Source organism: Taurulus bubalis, assembly GCF_910589615.1.
Source record: "Taurulus bubalis genome assembly, chromosome: 1".
Taxonomy (NCBI): domain Eukaryota; kingdom Metazoa; phylum Chordata; class Actinopteri; order Perciformes; family Cottidae; genus Taurulus; species Taurulus bubalis.
In genome coordinates this window covers 10,989,657-11,011,265 of record NC_136589.1, presented here as the reverse complement: position 1 = coordinate 11,011,265, position 21,609 = coordinate 10,989,657, and the positions used below count along the sequence as shown (strand labels likewise).

At 40.0% G+C, this 21,609-nt stretch overlaps 1 protein-coding gene across 1 annotated transcript in view; it reads right to left on the bottom strand.

Annotated features, from left to right (window-relative positions):
* slc4a11 (solute carrier family 4 member 11) overlaps nt 1–21,609 on the bottom strand; it is a gene marked incomplete at its 5' end in the record, with an annotated part of 82,065 nt that overhangs the window by 28,394 nt on the left and 32,062 nt on the right. The window contains 5 exons of the mRNA XM_079222817.1: nt 493–616; nt 1,393–1,474; nt 5,364–5,396; nt 10,887–11,115; nt 16,345–16,388. Of these exons, the coding sequence (XP_079078943.1) occupies nt 493–616; nt 1,393–1,474; nt 5,364–5,396; nt 10,887–11,115; nt 16,345–16,388 (512 nt within the window). The remainder of the gene's footprint in view (nt 1–492; nt 617–1,392; nt 1,475–5,363; nt 5,397–10,886; nt 11,116–16,344; nt 16,389–21,609) is intronic.

The following is a 21,609-nucleotide window of genomic DNA, read 5'->3' as shown; positions in this document are numbered from 1 at the left end:
ATAAAATTATGCAAAAGAAGAAAATGATGATCCTTGGTTGCATCCAGAATTAAGCTTGTGTAAGAAAACTAAACTTAATTGGAGTCATGATAGGTGGCTGACTGCACCTGAATTTGCAAGAGCACACGTTTTTTTCTAAAATTAAAAACTAAAGATTCATTTCCTTTTAAATTCAGTAGCTGAAAGCAGAGCAGGAGGGTATGCAAATGATCAATTAGTTGTGAGACGGCAGCAGGATGCTTACATTGTTCATATGGGGAGTTGGACTTTACAGCTAACAGATTTAGGCAAAGATGAATGAAAAAAAAATCTCTTAAAAGCACGATATAAGCGATTAACTGATGGAATTAATTAAACAAATGCAGAATAAAACATAAATTCATGCATGAAACATGAACACATAGTGGGTCTACAAATGCTTCATTAATTGGCCATAGTCCAATAAATATACACACAGACATATCATTTCCTTCCTCTGGGGGTGGCAGTTACCATTTTGAGTGGGGCCAGGATCAGGATGACGTAGCGGACCTCGCAGCAGTTCTCCCCCCAGTTCTGTGGCCTATCCAGGCGGGAGATGCACACGTGACGCCTCTGGAGATGCTTCACGTTGCAGCTGGAGCGGAGAGGGAGAATGAGGAGGTTTTATAAATGTCAACGCCTCACCTCACCAGCAGCGCCCTTCATTTCCATATATTAACCTCTGTCTCTCGCTCTCTCTCTCTCTGCAGCAACAGGTAGACAGTATTCAAATGTGCTGCGTAAAAACATTCATACACACTCCCACACACATGTGTGAATGCATTGAGCACATAGACAGATATACTGCAGAGACACACATAAATTCATGTAGTTCTGCCAGTTAAAGTGTATTTTATACAAATATTATAATTTTTAAAACATGACAGTTACACCACATCCACATTTTGGAGCTGTCAAATTGAACCCATCTATCTCCAAATTCGCAGATTTTAAAAATGTCCAGGTAAACTGAGGGATTCGTTTCTGGGTCTACTTCTAAACATCAACAGGTACTTTAAATAATATATATATATATATATATATATATATATATATATATATATATATATATATATATATATATATATATATATATATATATATATATATATATATGTTGACTGTTTCTTTATTTATGTTATGCCTTCTATATTTTATTTCATATGATTGTATAGTGCTTATGCCTTGTGGCTGAAATGTGATATATAAATAAATCTTAAACTCCAAAATATTAAATTTAATATAATTGGATATCAAAAAGAGACAAGCAGATACTCCTTACATTTCAGAAGATACTGCAAGGGTATTTTTGGTAATTAAATAAATAAAAACAACCACTTGAATTATTCTGACAAACCCGTCATGACTTACAGGATGCAGAGCCAGGACTGCTGGTACTGGATCCCGGTGGCGGTGGCCGTCACCCCCTGGATCGTCTCTGACAGCAGGTGAACTGTAGAATCAAAGGTCAGAGGTCAAACACAAGTAAGCTGAGATCGACCTCAGCTACAGTTTGTTCCTCACAAGCTCTTATTTTCTGCTACATGGTGTTGAACTCTGTCTATCGCACCAGAAAATGTATCTCAGCTAGCCTTGGATGTATAGGTACATTACAATATCTCTGTAAAATATTGATGTATTTAAAAATAAAATCTGGCTCTGGTTCCTCTGTATTTTCTAATGGCGTCTGCCAGACGGCTAAAATGTTCGATGGAAGTCTAGAGCCTTATCTGCGGCGCCAAGCCTCTCGATATGATGTCTACATCAGAAGTGTCTAACAAGCTCGCTTTCTGCTTTGGAAAACAACGGCAGTCTGCACCGTGTGCAAAAGCCACGCCACGACCTAATGATGATGTCCATCCAACCCCAGGAAACACCAACGCTCATGTTCATGGATCAAAACAAAACACATTTCATTATGCTGCCTTGTTTACGCAGTGAAACTCATTAAACATGGGCATCTAGGGACATGGCCGAGAGCAGCTCGCTGCTTCCTAATAAGAGGAATCTCCCTTCCGACTTCGCCTCGTGAGAGTGATGAATAATAGTGTTTTGAGGGATATTCTACAGCAGCGCCGAGAATCCCAAAACCCCTCGCCAGGATTCGCCGTGCATCAGCGTGCAACGTTCTCATCTACTCATCGGTGCTGAGAAAATTACAGGGTGGAAATGTTTAGTATCATAAGCAGCAGGGACGATCATTTCCATATCATTGTGATTTACCCTGTCAGTGGCTTCTCCCTTTTCTTTCATGCCTGTCTTTCTCTCCATCACTCTCCCTTTCTAGCTCTGCCAATGCCGTCTCATCAATAAAGTATCCTCCATTCAAGCCAGAAAATGATGGGCGTCTCCATGACAACAGTATCACAGTGTTCAAGGAGTGAGGAAGAAAAGGGAGAATCAGAGAGAGAGAGAGAGAGGGGCAGACAAGAGGGAAGGCAAAGCACAAGAGTGAGACAGGCGGGAGGAAAGGAAGGAACAAGAGAGAAAAAAATAAAAGGAAGGGGAGAGACGGGAAGAGAGAACAAGGGGAGGAGAAATGCAGAGAGGGATATACTGAGAGAGAGGAAAGAAATGCAAGCAGAAACGGGAGCACAGAAGGACCAAGGGAATGGAAGAAGAAGAAAAAAAATCATAAAAAATAAAAAACGTGACAAACAAGGAGGAAAATGAGAGTGAGACTCGATGAAAAGCAGCGGGAGGGGGACACGAGCGAGGAAAGGGCGAGAGAAGTAAAGGAGATGGACTGGGATTCAATTCAATTAATCGCAGTAAGCCTGACAGCCATGTAATAATCAAAAACCATCCAATTTCTCATTGACGTCAGGAAAGAGAGGAGGGGAGAGACAGACAGAGAGAGAGAGAGAGATGCAATCGGAAACAAAAGAAAGATTCAAAGATAAAAAGAGGGAAAGAGGACGAAAAAGAAGGAGACAGACGTTGGAGCCCAGGGAAGACATGAAAGACAGACGGAGAGACGGAGACGATCTTCCAGACCAACAGGCTGGATGGACAAACCATCCGAGACGAGCTAACGCTGCAAGCCGTCAGATTACAAATACTTCAATTATTTTTATTTTTTTGTGCCAACTGTCTTTTAAAGTGCGAGCAATCGCTTCGACAGCATGAAAACTGTTGGTGTTCAGGGTTGATTATTGCTAGAAATAAACGTGGGAAGCTCATAAAAACGACATAAGAGTTGTAAGATCTAGAATTGTGATTCACGCCAGCAGCACTTCCTGATTTTAAAGCCTTCACTTTTCATGCATGTGTCGGTTCCACAGGGGGTTTTCTTCTCTATCTATTTTCTGAGTATGTGAAAAACTAAATTCAAATAGCTGGTCGGTATTAGAAGACTATCTGACACTTCTCACTACATAGGAGGGGTCAGATGTCTCTTCTTCTCTGCTACTATTCTTTTGTGTTGTACACTATCTTAAAATATCTTTTTGCATCTACTCCTTCTCCCCCATTGGAAAATACACAATCTATGAATATGCAGTTGCATCCTGGACCACGATCGGCGATGTCACAAAATCCTGCATCCGGTATCCGTACACAAGCTTTTAACTGAGATTTAAGGGGAGCGCAGCAGAACAGACGAGTGTGAAAAAACCTCGTTATCGTATCAAACTCAGCTTGAACGTCATTCTGCACTGAGAAGCTCACACATCCAAGGGAGGAAGCGATGAGCAAAACACGTATCTGAGTGGAAGGGGGGTGACTTCAAACGCAAATACAAACAATCAATATCTCCCGAATGAGAGGTCACTCCCACCTCCCGTCTCACACCGGCTGCTGAACAGAACTGATTGTGTCTTCACTTCACCCTCCACCACCGCAATCTCCTTTGTAAATCACATGTGGGACATTGTGAATGCACTATCTTACATCACCAGCGGAGGTGAACCAACCTGACTTGGATGTTAAGAGGAGAGGAAGCGTGTGTTGCTGATGTGATCAAGTGGGAGACTAATTAAGACATGCACATTTGATACTTGTCAGTTATGTGGAGATTTCTGCACTGTTTCGTCAGCTTTTCGTATGCAAACACTGCTGTTCCCATGCACAGAAAGGGGGGAAATTACAGATGCTCACACCCAGCATATCAAATGTGACAAACTTCAATGGAAAGTGATGAAAACATATGAGGAAGGCAAGACTGGATGGCTGGATTGGCCCCTTTGATCTCTCCTGAATTCTTGGCGAATTCTGTTAGCTGCATTATTCACACGGTTCGGTTGAAATGGGGGAAAAAAACCTGATTTTGCAATTTCTGCAAATCATGCGAGGATAATCCCATCTGTCACAAACAAGAGAGAGAGACGAATCAATCGATGCGCTTTAAACCACTCATAAAAAAACATCAATGTTAATGTTCCTTTTGGCCGACGTGCCAGTGGAACATCAGCGGCGGAAAAATCCACAGAGACGTGTGGACTAAAAAACACAGAGATTCATGGTTTCTTTGTCAGCGTGTGAAAGGAGACGTCTTACATTATGCTCAGAGGTGACCTAAATAAAGCCTGCTGATCTAATGCTGCCTTAAAGATTAACCATGATCTCAACCATTGGTAGACCTGCCAGCCACACACACACACTCACAGACACACAAAGGGGAATGATTGGTTTCCTTCAAAGCGTGGATTGTGAAGGGCCCTTTGAAGGAGGTGATTAAAATACAGGAGGGATCCATACAGCAGATGAAACACTTACTGTATATTAGGAACCCATGCAGCACACGTATGTATGATGTCACACGGCGATGAGAGGGCCACTAGGACTGGGTCAATGGTGAAAACCTTGTTATCTAGAGAGCTTGTCCATTCTAATCCTCTACTCGCTTGCATAAAAAACAAATTTCATTAAAGGGAAATAAACCAACGCCCTACATGGAAATAATATTAAAGTCAAGTGCTGCATGTACGACAAGCTATATTCGAATTATATAAATCTCCAGATTAGAGAAGGACATACTGTATATCTTTTGCCCGGCCAAAAAAACGGTGACCTCATAGAATTCATACAGAGCCAGCATTTCTTTGTTCTTTTTTTTCACAGGATCTTTCCAAAAAAAAGAACTGATAACATTATTGGACAATGAGTCCACTGGACGCAGGGCGTTGATTTGAGGGGCAGCTGAAGAGGCATCGATATCTGTGACACAGGAGGGATTGCTGGCGTCTGTAATCATTTGATGACTCAATGGATCGACCCAGTCCCGAGTGTGGAGAGGGAACACAAGCGGCACACTGATGGTGATGATTGGTACAGAAGCACGCCACTGATTGCGGCCTCGTGGCGGCCAATGCTGACATTTTCATCCAATTAGCACAGCTTACCATCGTCAAAGAAAACGAAACTTTGAGACTTGTCTGCATGGGGAGAAGGAGGGAGAAAAAACCAAGAGGAGAAGTCCAGTTCAGTTTAGTTTTTCCTGGTCAGCAGGCGAGCAGAATCGTAGAATTTACACAAACACACGCAAAAGACAATGACACTCAAACACACACTCATTATGGAGACGCTCTGTGGTTAACTGGCACACACATAAATATCTCCGCTGAGCAGAAGCTTCATTTCCTGCCCTCCTTTTTACCTCATGCATATTAAATATCATTTTCCAGAGAAAATCCCTCAATGTCTCGCCTCAGCTGGGCGCTGAGAGATCTTATCTTGATTACCTTCTACAGGCTATTAACAAAAATTGGATTTCATCACTGATAGCAGTTACGTGTTCAGCAAGTGCAGAGAAACCCCAAAGACGTCAATGAAGATATCAAGATGAGAAAAATGACACGTATGGCCACCATTTTTATTTCCCGTGGTAAAGAGCTTGAATTAATGGCTTCAATTTAGTATTCTGATCATTCCCGCAGAACGTTGCAGAGAGATTTTCACAGTAAAAAGTCCCACAGCCGGCCTGGAAAAGAAATATTTAGTCATAAGGCATAGTCATTTGATTAAAAAATACACAGCACCATTCCTGTTAAAGTGAGTGAATCATACGCAGAATAATTGCAGTGGCTCCTGTCAGAAAGTACCAAGTAAAGTGTACAGAAAGCAGGAATGGGCATAGAGTGAGCACTGAAAATATCTTTTATTCCAGGTTCTTTAAAAAAAATGATAATAAGCAATTTAATTCATGAGCGTGTGACTGTCTTTCTGTTTGATTTGAGTAATAAAAAATGTTTAAAAGAAAAATACATAGGAGGCTTATGCAAATCGAGGCAAGGTGGAGAGCCAATGGGATCGATCAAAGGTGGCAGAAATTTAGGGAGAGATGAAGGTACAGTCATCCAAAAACCGGGCACACGATCCGCTTCAGCATCGAGAGGAAGAGAGGAAAATACAATATTACACATTATTACAGAAATATATCGACAGATTGTAAGCAACATCATCATCTCCAGCATCCTAAAGTGAGTTACTGGTTTAAATACTTGGGAGTATCTTAAAGGATGAGGTATTATTTTATTGAATTAATAGAGACTGGTTTAGTATTTTGGCTGGAGTAATATCATTATCAATGTATTGCATCATCAGCACGTTGTGAATCCCAAGACAAAAGTGAGCCCAAAAAAAACAGCACAAGTTGGCTCAAGTTATAGCAGGACTAATTATCTCTGTGGGCTTTTCATCTTTTTTTCTTCTTCCTTTCGGTAATTCTCCGTTCTCTCTGTGCCAGTTTTAATCTCACCCTGGTCTCTTTATCTCACAGCTGTACTGTGTTACACTCCAAATGAGCTGGTCCTGCTCGCCAGCCGTATCACCCCGCCGTGGCAGAGTGAGCGGAGATACGGCAGAAATTAATACCTGAAGAGATGTGCGCCACTGATAACATACTTACGTGCAATATGAATGTATTCCCCCGACGAGAAGCCTTTGTTCCTCCCCCGGAGATATCCCCCCTCCTCCCCCCCCCGCTCTCAGCACTGACGCGAGTGTTTCACGTTTGGATGTTCTCAATTATAATTCATGGATCCTACATGTTACTCTGGGTGAAGGGAGTTCATCGCAAAATGGAGAATTTTAATGTCTCATTGAATAATTAACAAAACAAAATAAAAGTGTCAGAATCGAAGGTGACTGAAATCCACTAACTGCTTGAAAAACAGACCTTTATTTGTGTGATGTCAAGACATCTTATATTTGAAAGTCTGACGCGAATCTTTCTGCTCATTCTGTAAATATTCCTGTATGTTACATGCCTTTTATTATTTAAGAGCTAGCAGTGCAGCTCATTTGGCTGTTTCAAACTGTAAATCTTTGTTGTCCATATTTGCTGCATAATTGGGGAATAGTTACATCATAATATGTGCAATTAATTATCAACTAATTCTCATCTGCTACTGCCCTATTGCTTCTGCTGCAGCGAATGCATTTCCCCAGAGTGAGAACTCAAGTTTCAGCTGATATAAAACAGCTCTTCTTGATGCACAATATAAAAGAAAACCCTGACCTTGTTTTTGAGAGAATCTTCAGTTAATTAACAACTTTGATAAGGATGCACACGTGACTACTGACTGTAGGGATGCACCAATACCACTTTTATCAGGCCAGTACAAGTACTTACATGCAGGTACTTGCTGATAGCGAGTACTGATATAAGACCTAAATAAGACTTTGAAAAGATGTTTGATTTTCATCAGATGTTCCTCGCTTTCTGGCTCAAACAAATTAAATATAAAACGTGTTTTCCTGATACAAACAAAACATAGTTGACAGGAGGGATGTTGATAATCAGCCATGTAACCGATTAATGTGATTAGTCAAACAGTTAAAAGGGGGCTGGCTTGTCACTTAAAGGAGAACAGCTGGTCCACCTTAAAGGTCAGCCCACCTTAAGTTGTTACTAGATTCTGGGCTAACCCTCTTTACTTTAATCAGGTGGAAAGCAAGACATGGGAACTTAGCTTGTGTCTTGAGCAGGTGGCAACCTCTCGTTCTGCCGAGTGAAGCCGAGGCGGATGAGTCTTAAAATAAGCATTATCCATGCAAAAAGAAGTCAGATTGTATATATATATATATATATATATATATATATATATATATATATATATATATATATATATATATATATATATATATATTGTCTATGAGAAAATGGTTTATATCTCTAGTTTCAAGTCTTCTTCAACACCACATAATGTTCATTTAGTAAATAATGGCCCATTGAGAGTCAAATAGACCATAAAGCAGGGTATGCTTTAGGGCGGGGCTTACTGTGATTGACAGGTCACTACCCTACCAAAGCCGTTTATGGCGTCTCTACGTTTCTCACTGACAAACAAACTGTACACACACTGCGCTGCTACGTTCACAGCTGTAACATTACTCATAACTTCCTGCTCATCATCTCTCTCTGGACCGGTATCCTGCTAACGTTACGCTGGGGCTTGTGAAGGACCAGTGGAAACCCAGAGATAGAGAATACCAGAGAGACACACAGCTGAACTAATTGATGCGCTGGAGACTTATTGGGAAAGTGGCTGCATGTGTCCACGACAATGTCGTATCGGAGTAATTGTAATTTAGTACATTCGGTGCATCCCTAGCTGACTATTTACACTATGCTAATATGTAAGATATAATAAAGCAACACAGTATTTTGTTGCAATACTATGATAATAGGCGCAGTTTGTAAACTAGCTATAACTATTGCTCAGTGGCTGTCGGTTATTGTAAATCCTAAAGTATCACTAATATAATTATTTTCCTTTATTTATCTATGGTGCTGTTTCCAATTTCAATATTCAGTGAAACCCCTGAGTGCTCAGATTGATTTTTCCATACATTTCCAGACAACCCAGACCTGCGCAGGAAGTCTATTTTTTTGTCAAGAAAGTCACAAAGACAAAAAAAAGACAAAAAAGAAGCCCCTCTTCTGTTGTCTCTGAGTGGGGTGTTCTGGGAGAGAAACAGTCAAGTAGCCGCAGCCGCCACAGCTTGAGAGTCTCAGAGAGCCATTTGAAAAGCTAAGTGAGTGATCGATGACAGAAGTCAATTATCACCTCGCGGATCTGTCAGAGGCGGCTGCGCAGGGTGAGCGGCGCCCACCACCCACCTCTGACTAAGCATCAACAACGGCAAACACCAGTCGAGTCAGATAGGAAAACACTGGAGAGGCAGGCAGCCCTTACTCTACCATTAGCTCCACATGCTCTTACGGTGAGAAGAAAACTCCTCTCGTGTTTTCCTCTTTAAACCTTCAGCAAACATTTAATATTCATTAAAAAAGAAAAAGCGGCGTTCAGTGCAGCTTGGGAAGAGAGCGAGGCTCCAACAATGGCTACGTACTGTTATGTAAGAAGGCGGATTTCTCCTGCTCTAATGACCTGAGGAGATTCTCCTTTAACCAAGAGGCTTTGCTACTCAACCAAGAGGATGTGATGTGAAAGGGATCCGTAAGCTGACATATTATCACCAAACATTGGAGGAACTACAGTACACTTTAGAAATGAATTTAAGCATCGGAAGAGAGTACGGAGTGCATATCTAACATACTTTAAGGTCCAATAGAATTTAACTGTTCATGTCCAAAAATGAGGATTAAGAGGATACAGTACAGGTCAAAAGGGTAAAAAAAAAAAAAGATCGAATAGATTCAATATCTTTTTTTGTATTACAAGTTATTTTAAATATTAATTTTAAATTTTCAAATGAGGCATTATCTTATCAAATATGTGGTCTTTGAATACATTTCAAGACCAGAAATCTAAACATTGGAAAAAGCCAGGTTAAAAATGATTGTTTCTTTTTGTTAACATATTGAAGTCAAACAGAAGTAATTTTGGATATCTCTTTGTGTAAGAGCTACTGAAGTGGAGATTCTTCAGAGAAGTCTGAGAAAGAACTCATTTAGAGATGTTTTGTACAATTCAGACACCACAGGTGAATATGGTTAAAACAAATGTAATTAAAGGATATGACCATAAAACCTCTCCAGTTGAATATCACATTAGGACTATTATTTATATATAAAAAGTTTTCTGAAAATGTATAAATATGCAAATTCACCTAAATGTGTATTTTAGATGTTTTCATTCAGACTAGTGGAAAGAAAACATCTAAAATATTTTTTTTATTATTTTTTATATGTAGATCTCAAAATTGACCAATGCCTGAAAAAAAACAATGTTTTTGCCTGGAACTCCTCGCAGTATACATGTGCTAGCAAAATAAAACAAAAAATATTATTTTACCTTATGCCAATGTTCCAAAATACATTTGGTATCTAGTGCTATTTTTTTTTACCCTTGATTTATTCAACATATGTGTGAACAGGTGCTAACCTGCTTTAAATGACTTGAATCTGTGTAAAGACCAAACCAAAGCATCCCAAAAACATTTCCTAATTATCTGAAAAATGTTGAACGACCACCGTGAGTGAATGTAATACCGGATTTCGTTGGTTTGCATTATCAGTTGTGTTCTCCGCAGCACAGTAAAATAAAATGAATACAAGAAAACATGTTTATTTTGTGCGATAAAGTGCAAGATAACCACTGCACAGTTGTCCTGGGAAACGTTTGATGTCTGCACATGTAAATAGTTTCGGCACACCGAACTCTATTTGTGTCCACTTGAAAAAAGCTGAGGGGCAAATGGACAGCCGCCTCGATTCAAACATCACAAACTCCGCTTTGGGTCTTAAAAGCTTCTTGAACCATTCTCGAGTCAGTCTGACAATTCTGCTCCTGAGCCTGAGGTGAAGCTATTTTTTGGGCAGGTGTTGACATGTGCAGACGTCAGATGTTTTTAGGTCAGGTGTCGGATGGTCTTGGTCTGATTGTGGGCTTGCACACGTCTTACTGCGTTCTGTGTGTTTTTACACATACGTGCTGGTTTATATGTGCACTGCTTACCGTTGACCTCCTGAGCTCCTGCGTCCGTGAAAAGCATGCTCATCACCTCCTCGAAGTTGCAAGTGGGCTCGGAGGAATTGCTGTCCTGGCCCACGTGGTGCAACATTCTCTTCAGGACGTCGTCCAGGGAGGCCGCGGTCTCGTCCAGCAGGATTGTGGCCTTGGCCAGGAAGTCGTCTAGGTCCCGGTGGGCCCGGATCTCCTCCTCGAAGTTCATCAGCTTCACATACTGCAGGAAAAGATGGGAATTCTTTCAGTCTGAAACAGTTTTATTTGAGATTTCTGTGCTGATTATGTCAGTCAGTGTATTTTTAAAGACTGGAAGGCATTGTCAAAAAGCATCTACCCTAGTTTCTGAAGAATTGGACCAAAGGCATACAAATCATTTCATATAGTTTTTTAGATGTAGCTTTGGTTTGGCCTTGAAAGAGAATTCTACTATCCCCAACATGCTGAAATACCACCGTGATGTCTCTGATATTGCGTTTGGGGAAATTAAGACTACAACAATTTGCCTGTGAAGCTAAATCCTTTTGAGGTAGTATATATTTTTAAGTAGTTTTAAAAAAGTAGTTTAAACCACAAACTGTTCTTTCAACATTTTTTTGGATTACCTGCCCTCCATATTTAAACATTGCTGACTTCTTGGCCAGATTTCCATCGCAAAAAATATTTTATCTGGTTTAACAAAAGTTAAATAAAAAAATAAATAACTGTAGCACATTTGTATCAGTGTCAGAAAAAGTCATTTTTCAGGAGTAGTTAACAGACCATTTTACAGGACAATCACTTCTTTTTTATTTCACTAAAGCTGGGCAGACGCTTTCGCAATTAATTCTTATTTTACGCATGAATTAGTTGACTACAATTACTTTTAGAATCCGGATGAAGTTTTGCTAAACCCTTTGTCGTTTCATTTCCGTTCGTGTCCCGATACCGGAGGTATAAATCTACTGATTCAGTCAATCAAAGCTCAGACTGGGAGAAGATCGTTCAGATTGCTGGCAGGTCATAAATTCTGGCCTGAATCGTTGAACAAATTGGAAATGTGAATCTCAGGGGTCTGAGGTCAGAGAATCAGGCGACCAGAATCACCATTGTAATTGAATGACACTAACTTATTTCATGTGAGTGAGTCTAAAATCCACAAGACCACATGGGTACATACAAAAATAAAGGCATTTATATGACCCAACCACACCTCAAGTGCCCTTAAGCTTTAACCTTAAAGTACCCACCCCCTCTACGCATAATACTGTCCCTTTTTTTAAATAGCAGCACACAAAACAGATGCTTCACCCCTCGAAAGCTCATCAAGATTTTACCATCGGTGTCTGAGAATCCCCTGAGACAGACGAATGGATAGAGAGAAGAACACAGCTCGATTAAGAGCCCAGACGCCCACCAGTCCTCCATCACATTGATCGGGTGATTGATAGAAATTCTAAAGATGAGTGGATTCCCTGCTGTTTTTTTTTTCTTTTTAAAGACGAGCTCTGAGCTGAGTCTATGTCTAGAGTCTTTGAAGCTATTTATGTATTGAGCTCAATAATACATTTGATTTGTTTATATTTTTTGTAGATCTGTCAGATTTTTGAGCGTTTCAAAATAACTTAAAGATGCATTCCTGGTCAGATGAACAATGCAACATGAGTGGTGTTGCAGTCCATGCTGTGTGTGCTGGATAGGGCATTGGGGGAAATCATGAATTCTCCGAAAATGTCCTGAATTGTTGGTAAGAAAGCGAGAAGCACGCAGATGTAGCAGAAACCGTATTAAAATTTATTCTAAATATCGACCAGTGCAAGCAAGAAATCCTCTACAAAATTCTCAGTGGGAAAGTGAGGATGTGACCATGTGAAAAAAAGAAAAACAGAAAGGGAGCACAAACAAACAGAAGCGTAAAACAGAACGGTGGGATTAGTGAGAAGAAGCAGGCGAGCTGTTGGCAGGAACAAGGAACAGACTGACGACATCCAGCTCTTGACTACATTGGCCACCAGTTCAAACTAATGCCCCCCGGGCGCTGCTTTATACTCCCATATCTTTACAGAAATGTAGCTACAAAATGTTTTCTGGAATCAAAGTTTGTTGGTGTAATTTGAACAATCTACTTAGAAACTACTGACATATATGTATTCTCACTGAACAACATCTGTACAACACCTAGGGTTCCCTAATTACGGGACCCTAGGTGTTCTACAGCTCATATGACCCTGATATGAATATCAGACCCTATTGTCCTTGATCTCTAACGAATCCGCAACTCCTTGCCTTTAAAAAAATAAATGATTTTACTTATTTTCTGCATAAATATGATCAAAAGTCAAGCAAAAAATGACTCCTCGATTGCTCCCCGAGTTTTTTTATATTGTTGTATTGTTCGGTGCCTTCCCATCATCCACCAGAGTAATACTGCACATCTTTAGAAAGATTAAGACCTAAACCATCTAAATCTGCAATAATAATCACAATAAACACAAGCATTGACATGTTTTGAAGCATTTTCAGTCCCAAAATCGTGTTTTTCGGTTCAGAAATAGAAAATGACCTACTTTGACCTGAATCTTGCTCGCACAATGAGGTACATGTACTGGAAATCGCCATCTCCTTCCACGTGTGTCATTTGACGTGCTATCAGACGAGTCTGAGGAACATTGAGATCGCAGGACCTCGAAACGCAGCAAGAATTGTAAAAAAAAGACTCTGGTTCCTGCTTTGCAGTGCGAGACACTAATACTGTTTACTGTTAGACTAACACAGTCTCTACGGTTACAGGGAAGTTACTTTGAGTGAAATCCGCCATTGTGAGGGGTACTTTTGATTCACACAGCTGTATATTTCCATAGGACTGCATGAGTATTAATCCTGATGTTAACTGTAATGGATCTCACCAATTCCCAGATATTCCAAAACTCAAAACGCTCAGAGTGAGAATCATCGTCTCAGTCGTGAGTTGGAAGCTTTCGAGTCTAATTTGAATTTTGATCCCCACATTAGACATTCCACCAACATTGTCTTTTATCTTAATAACGTTCCAACAGAATAACTCTTTCGGGCAGACTCTGAAAAGATGTCTGCACGCCTTCCTCATCAGCCGGCTTGGTTATTATAATTCATCGATGTCTACTCTTCCCTGAAAAGCCGAGAAATTCAGATGCACAACGCAAGCTTTCAACAAACTCCAATGTAAACCAATCCGCCTAATTATAAGACGGTCAGAGCAGCTCACATAGTATAAAGAGTGAGAAAGTCCTTTCAGAATGGATGGTAGTGGAGGGTGGATGGGTCAAACAACTGGACTTTAACCCAGGAGACCGCTGTTCGTGTCAACATTGACTTATTTTACCGTCGTTTTGTTTCGTGACTTACATATTGCCAGTTACCAAACAAACATAGTTATTTTACATGAGAAACATATTTATATTCAACCCAAACACCAATCTTTTCTTTTTTTGGAAGGAAAATCTGCATACAGGTCTGTCCACGAATGAAGAATGAAGCCAATTAAGATAACGAATGGTGAACACACAGAGGACCTCCGGCTAGACATCAAAACTGCAGGACCGTCAAACAGAAAAACAACATCACAGATGTTTTGTTGAGATCAACAAACTCTCCAGCAGGGGAGCAGTTCTTTACATCTGGAAATGTCCTGTATCAGCAAACAACATTCGGCTTCGGAGACCATGAGATTCACATCAGCAAAGCTCAGGTATATTTTAATTGATAGGATTTATCAACACTAATCCCATTCTGATGCTTTGCTTTACCAGGTAGCACACCGAGACAAGAACCACCTCCTAACATGGAACAATATGTGCGGGCGAACCTTGGAGTGGCATGAGAAGATATTCACACTGACAGAAGAGCCATTCAGTTGTCAAGCAGATCTTACAGAAATTGGATTGTTTTTTACAAACATCAGCGTGCTGTCGACTGTGCGCCGTGGAGCTGTGGGCTATTACAGTATGTAGGGAAGTATAAGTGGTAGACTGGGACTCAGATGTGTCAGATGATACTCATGACTCAGCCGAAAGAGCTCGATAAAAAACATCCCCAGACGTAATGAAGCTTAGTTCAAGTTACTGACTACGACGAAGGAAGATCAAAAATGGATAATTAACACGAAATATTCTTTCTAGTATGCCATTCACTGCTCCCATTTAATCACTCCTCCCTCCATCACAAATAATTCCAACACTTTCATGTTTAATTGCAGAACACTCTCACCCCTAACTCGTCAAAAATTGACGCTTGGAGACGTTTATCTTCAGGGCTTTCTGTCAGAAATCTCCTGAGAATCAGGCAGCTAAACCTGCTTCGTTAGGTTTAGGAACAGATCGTTTTGGGTTAAGTTAAGTGCTTCAAAGCCAAAGAAATAAAATCAAATAAATAAAACAAAGAATGGATACATTATATAAGCGGGACCGACATGAGACCTGAGTTAAAATATGAAATATCACATGCTACCTTAATTCCTATCTGAACAGATTGGTTTTTAGCTGCTTTTTGAAAAAGTCCACAGAGTTCAAAGAGCTTATTGGGAGCCTATAAAAAAGCTTAAGGGGCTGCCGACTGGAAAGCACAATCTCCCTGAGTCTTAAAACGTGTCCGAGGTACACTTAGAAAACCCCGGCTTGAGGACCTAAGAGCTCGGCTCGTGGCGTGGGGGTTCAGAAGGTCCTTAATGCCTGAGCATGTAGGCCTCTATAAGTGAGCACCTTAGTGTAAAAATGAACTGGGAGCTAATGCAGAAGGGTTGAAATAGGTGTGATGTGTGTGACCATGTGTTTGATTGTGTTCAGAGCTCAGCAGCAGCATGTGGCGTAAGGACAATTTATAAAGGCAGAAAGGAACAGAATTACAGTCGTTATCGGAGAAAGTCCTGAGTTTCTCTCTCTTTATACGACATCAGTTGCTTTGAGAGAGATGGGTTTAAATTAGGGTTATTGGAGCCCGGCACTAAAGGGCGCCTCTGTGCGTCACTATCAGACGCCGAGGTGCACTGTGTTGGTGTTCAACGAGTTTGGGAGTGAGAACAGGTTGACAATAATCATATTAGGAAGGCAGCACCCAGGGCAGAAGTAATTATCCTCTCAACCTGCTGAAAGCGGGGCTGATTCTGCTCCATCAGGACACCAAGTGGAGCGACGACTGCTCCCACTCATAAATGTGCATTTAGGTTCAAACGAAGTAAATGCCGCTGTTGGAACTAATATTTCCCCGGCTCTTGTGATTAAAATATTCAACACGCCGTGCTTCTTTCTATGATCTATCCAACCAGATTTGAGATGTGAGAGTTTAAATCTTGTATCTGAAGTCAAATTTCCTCGACAGATCAATTAAGATGGCTGCACTCATTATCAGCAATGTGCCAAGTTCCCTGACTGCCAAAGAAACCACCTTATCTTTTAAATAATAATACATCATACATTCAGTGAATATGGACACTTACCCGTCTTGATGTGTTCAGCAACACACAACCAGAGTCGTCAGCGTCTGAGGGGAAACAAAACACGAGGTCCAATTAGAACTGTGCCATAATACAACATCTTCATAAACTGTATATCTGCAATGAATATATTCTGCTGGGTACTATATACAATACCTCAAATATTTGCAGTCAGCAGGAAATACATCATTGAAACAATTTAGATAAATGCACATTGTGCTTCAGAATATGTACATTGCGTTTTCACGTTATATCTAAAAAATAAACATAGCTTTTCTCCCCCCACCTGTTCAGCCACGCCCTCCATTTATGCATCTCTGTTCTAATATTCACAATCTGACCAGAATGTGAAACCAAAGATTTGATCTGCCTCCAAAAATGACTGTACTGCCCTGAAATTGAGGCATTTTATTTCTTTATTAGAGAGTCGGTGGTAAAGAGAGAGACAGGAAATGAGGCGAGACAGAGATGGGGAACGACATGACTTGCAAGCAGACTAAAACTGGGAATGTTGCCGTTCATGTTCAGCACCTTGAAGCCTTTGTCTTCAGTTTTTTTAAACAGAGTACAAGCATTTGCTTTTGTTGAATGTGAATAGTACAAGCCAAAATGCTTATCTTTGTCTAATGTTCTGTATATGCATTTTAAAGCTTGTCCATCACTGATGCTGCAAATCTGAAATAAAGATATATACAGATACATTACAGATACATATAGCCAGCAAAGAGAAAAAACTTGAGACCCTTTTTTCTAAAAGTGCTGAAAATGCCAGGAAGCAAGTCTGTAAATGCTCTCATTGAGCAGGGATTGGAAGTTTTCCGCTGATAAGGTTTTAATACACACGTCTGCGGAGTCGAGGCGAGTGCTCAGATAAAGTACAAAGGTCTGGATTTCCCCAGTGTCGAAAAAAAAGGGACAAAGGAGGGAAAAGCTTTTATGTTAGAAAACAATACGGGGACGAACGGAGGGAATGAGGTTTTCAACACGATTCAGTCTCTTAACTGGCAGACTCAGTAGCCTGCTGCTGACTCTCATGAAACGGTCCGTCGCTGCCGTTACATAACCCCGTTATCGCCGTTTACTGTGGGGAGGACGTTATTAGGTTACCATGGGCTTTCCTCCTCGGCTCCACGTGATGCACTATGTCGGCTCCGTCTGGAACTCAATCTGTGCTCAACTCCTCCCTTTCAGCGACGGTAAAGCAAGAAGAAAAAAAACCTTTTAACAAGCCAATAAGCCTTAGGAAAGCACTAGGATATCATAATATCAATAATCCAGCCACAAGTGAACATGTTTGAGTGTGAGCGTGAGGAGAAAGGGGGGGCGGCTTTGATCGCCACACTGAATACCTCGCCATCATAAAACCCTGCAGGCAGAGCAGGGAGAAAGGGAGCCTACCTCTATGATGGAGGGGGCACGTGTCGTGTGCAGTGGATTTGGCTCATCAAAGCCTCACAATCAAAAAGCACACGGCTGGGTTGATCCGCTCCCAAAGGTGGAAGCGAGCTGCGGCTCTAATTGCTGTCAGGCTGCAGCCGTAAGGAGATATTCATATATTCATATACGATTACCCCAATGATCACCTCCTTCTAATGGCCTCCTGTATGTCTCAATATACTGTGTGTCTTAAAGTAATCCAGGAGAATTGCAGGGTTTAAGGATTAGGGAGCGGAAGTGTTAAAATATGACTTGGCTTGTGTCCCTCCTTGGTTCTTTATTTGTTCAGTGTCGCTCTACAACTGTTGATTATATCCAGTCGGCCACAAGTGTTATGTAATTTCAGAGTGGAGTGTTGTATTATTTTAGTCATTAAGGGTTGCAGGGTGGTGACTGAGAATGGCGGAATTACTGCGAGATAGGGAAAAATCTCAAGTGTCCTTGGGCCGAACTGGGCAGTGTGTCTAAAACGGTATATGCATTTCAAATATGTGTTATGAAATATAGAAATAATTGGTTTGGCAGTGTAGAAAATTGTTTTAACTCACACAAAAGGTAGATTTTTTTCCACTTTCGTCATACTGAGAATACATTTCCCCATCTTTCACATTTGACGTGCCAAGGTTATTTTATTTTGTAGTCAGTGTAAAACAGCAGAGGTGCAGCGATCCGATTGACCGTATTATTAAGTGGATTTTTCAGATATCTGCCAGAAGTGAATCCAAACCACACAAAAAAAATACTATACTATACTATGCAAAATGTCTCAGGTTTTACACATTGCTATATGTTAATGAGTTAAGAGACATGGAATCATTGTTGGGTGTTCATCATTATTCATTAGAGGGAAATGTGCAATAACTCAGTGTCGGGCATCTTCAGTGTATGTTCTCTGGGTCAACGTATCCTTCACACTATAGTTAGTATGATGAGACCACATTGTTTTTCTTAAAAGTTTTTTTTTTTCGTTCATGAGATAAACGGATAACATACAACATTTTTTCATATATCGTATACAAACGAATTACAGCGCATTTTTTTTCGTATAGATATAGTTACGAATGCTGGATGAGTCCAGCCTGTCTATATGGATCTGTGTGTGTCATTGAATGTTAATTGTAACTCGATTGTACACTTTAGATGCATTGTGTGTGTTTATGTAAAGGCAGTGTGCTGTTACATTACCTGTGTTCTCTTGAATGCACAAGACAAGACTCTAAAGGAGACAATAAAGGCTAATCTAATCTAATCTATACAAACCCTGAGGATCAGGATAATACAGAGTTGCCTCAACCTGTGGCACTCTATTTAATTTACTACAGAATTGGTGACTTTAAATTATGTAATCCTCTGATAGTAATTTAAATCTGTGCTTATATTTTATCTTCATATTCTTCTTCATTTGAAGTACGCTATGTCCATGACACAAAACCCCACACAGTTCCCAAGGTTGACCTTGGTCAAAATCTAAATCCTCAAGTTTCCAGTGTGACAGACGGCCGTCCTTCTTCGTGACTTTTCCACTTCAGTATTCCGCCAAATTGATTGAACTGAAATGGAGCTGAGCCTAGCGCTGTCAGATACATAATCATGAAATCAATTATATTTATGGAGAGCACTTGACAGCTTCGTGACAAAGTTCTCTGAAGAGAGAAGAATGGATAAGATCATGTCAAAATGATAAAAAAAAAACACACACAGACAGCAAACAACAACCTTGTAGTACAGTGCCAGCTGACAACATTTCCAGTAAGTACTTCAATTCTAATCTTCAACACTCACTTGCCATCAATCACTTTGTTTTATCTTTGCCTGATGCCACAAACACCCCAAAACGGAGCAGCATGTGTTACCGCCTCTTTATCCCAAACATGGGGATGGTGATCTTTCAGCAGAGACGTCCAAACGCAGATAATAGAATAATACATCTTAGTTTAGCGTAATAACGTGTGAATATTTGCTCACGAGCAATGATCACAAATCTCAGCTGATAGCAATACAACTATCAGGGTCTTCTGAGAACCGGGTGCCTATCCATCAGGTAGACGCTGAGTACTTTCTCTGGATAAGTGACAACTTTAAACTGTTGGTGGCGCTGGATTAAGAAACAGGCGAAAAGAAAATATTAATCCTGTTCTCAGCTTCTTTTTTCCTATTGAGAAAACCAATTTGTCGCACATTCATGTACCTTTTATTTCTTAAAGTGAAGTACATGATTGCAGACTTGCCAGAAAGCTTTAAAAGTTGTTTTCATTTTCATTCAAACAGACACATCAATAACCTTTAACTATCATTTAAAAGTACATCTCAGGATAGTACAGACAGTAAAAATACTGTGGTGTCCAGATATGGATGACAAATTTGTACTTATTGACTGATTCTCTGTTGTTCATAAAAAAAAACAAGACTCAACTGCTTTAAAGTCAAAAAGATTTTGAGGTGACTACTCTTTACATTTTATTTTGGGTCATTAGTTTTTATTTTCCTCTCTTTTTAGGGCAGGTTTTTAGAAAAGCTTGTATATATATATATATATATATGCACTTTTTCTATTAACTCTTTCTATGTCTAACCTTTGCAAATAAAACCTTACAGTATGTTGAGGCTACATTGCTTTATTTACAGACCTATTGTTTGGGATGAACTATTTTCAAAAATATTGGTTTCCGAGCCAAGAAGTTAAAACTTTAGTTAATGTCACTAAATGTAGTCAACTAGGGTTTAAATAATAATAATGTATAATACATTATGCTAGGATGTACAATCTACATCCTAGCATAATGTATTATACATTATTATATATATTGTTACAATATTAGAACAAGTAATATTCTAGTTTTTCCTTTTAATAAAAAATGAGCAGCGTGTCGTGTTTGGCCGTCACAGGTCTGGAGAGAGAATCACTTTCTGAATGTCTCTGCCACAAAAATTCGACATTCAGCACATTTTGAGAGCTTCGTCTTTTTTTTGTCTTGTTGAACATTTCGGCTGAGCCGAGAAACAAAGAGAACCTATATAATTGCACAGTACATTACCAATAGTGGTTCCAAAGTGTTTTACTGTGAATGGATCATATACTACTGATGACACAATTCACATTGTCAGTCTCACAGAAGCTCCTTTATGCTGACCAACGACGACAAACCTTGCCTCACCTTCTGTGCAAATTCATAGCCACTTAATCATTAAAATGTGCCTCCACTCTTCTTATTTCCAAGTAAGTGCTCTTTTTTATTTTTTTATTTCACGATAACCCCCCCGGCCCACAAAAATACAAAAGATGAGAAGTCAAACAAATCAAACTTCATGAGGTGAGATATATGAGCACACATATAATAACTATTTAAAGATGATGAATCCATTTGAATGAAAATGGCATTGTGGTGGAGAGAAAAACATATGCTGCTGCTGTACTTTGGATGCAGAGCTCGTATTCAGGACAATAAATCAAAAAAGGCTCTTTAAATAACTCAAATGTTGGACGCCCTTATAAAACATTTTCTTTAATAGGTTGCAGTTAAATATCCAACAGGCACGATATCATAAAGGTCAAGATTGAATACTGTCCTAGAAACCCGGCTGGCATGAGACCCGAATTATAAAAGCATCCAAAGCATGACTAAATTTTCTCACGAAAGAAGCCACAGTTAGACGCACACAGATATCTGAATTAATTACAACGGACAGATGTTTTTGAAATTAGATTTTGATCAGAGCCGCCGTCTCTGGGTCTGATGTAATCACTCAGTGGTTTGCATTTCCACACCACTGCTTATTTAGCCAAACAGGATGTGATTAAAAGTCCCGTCTTACATTGATTTGATGCGCTGG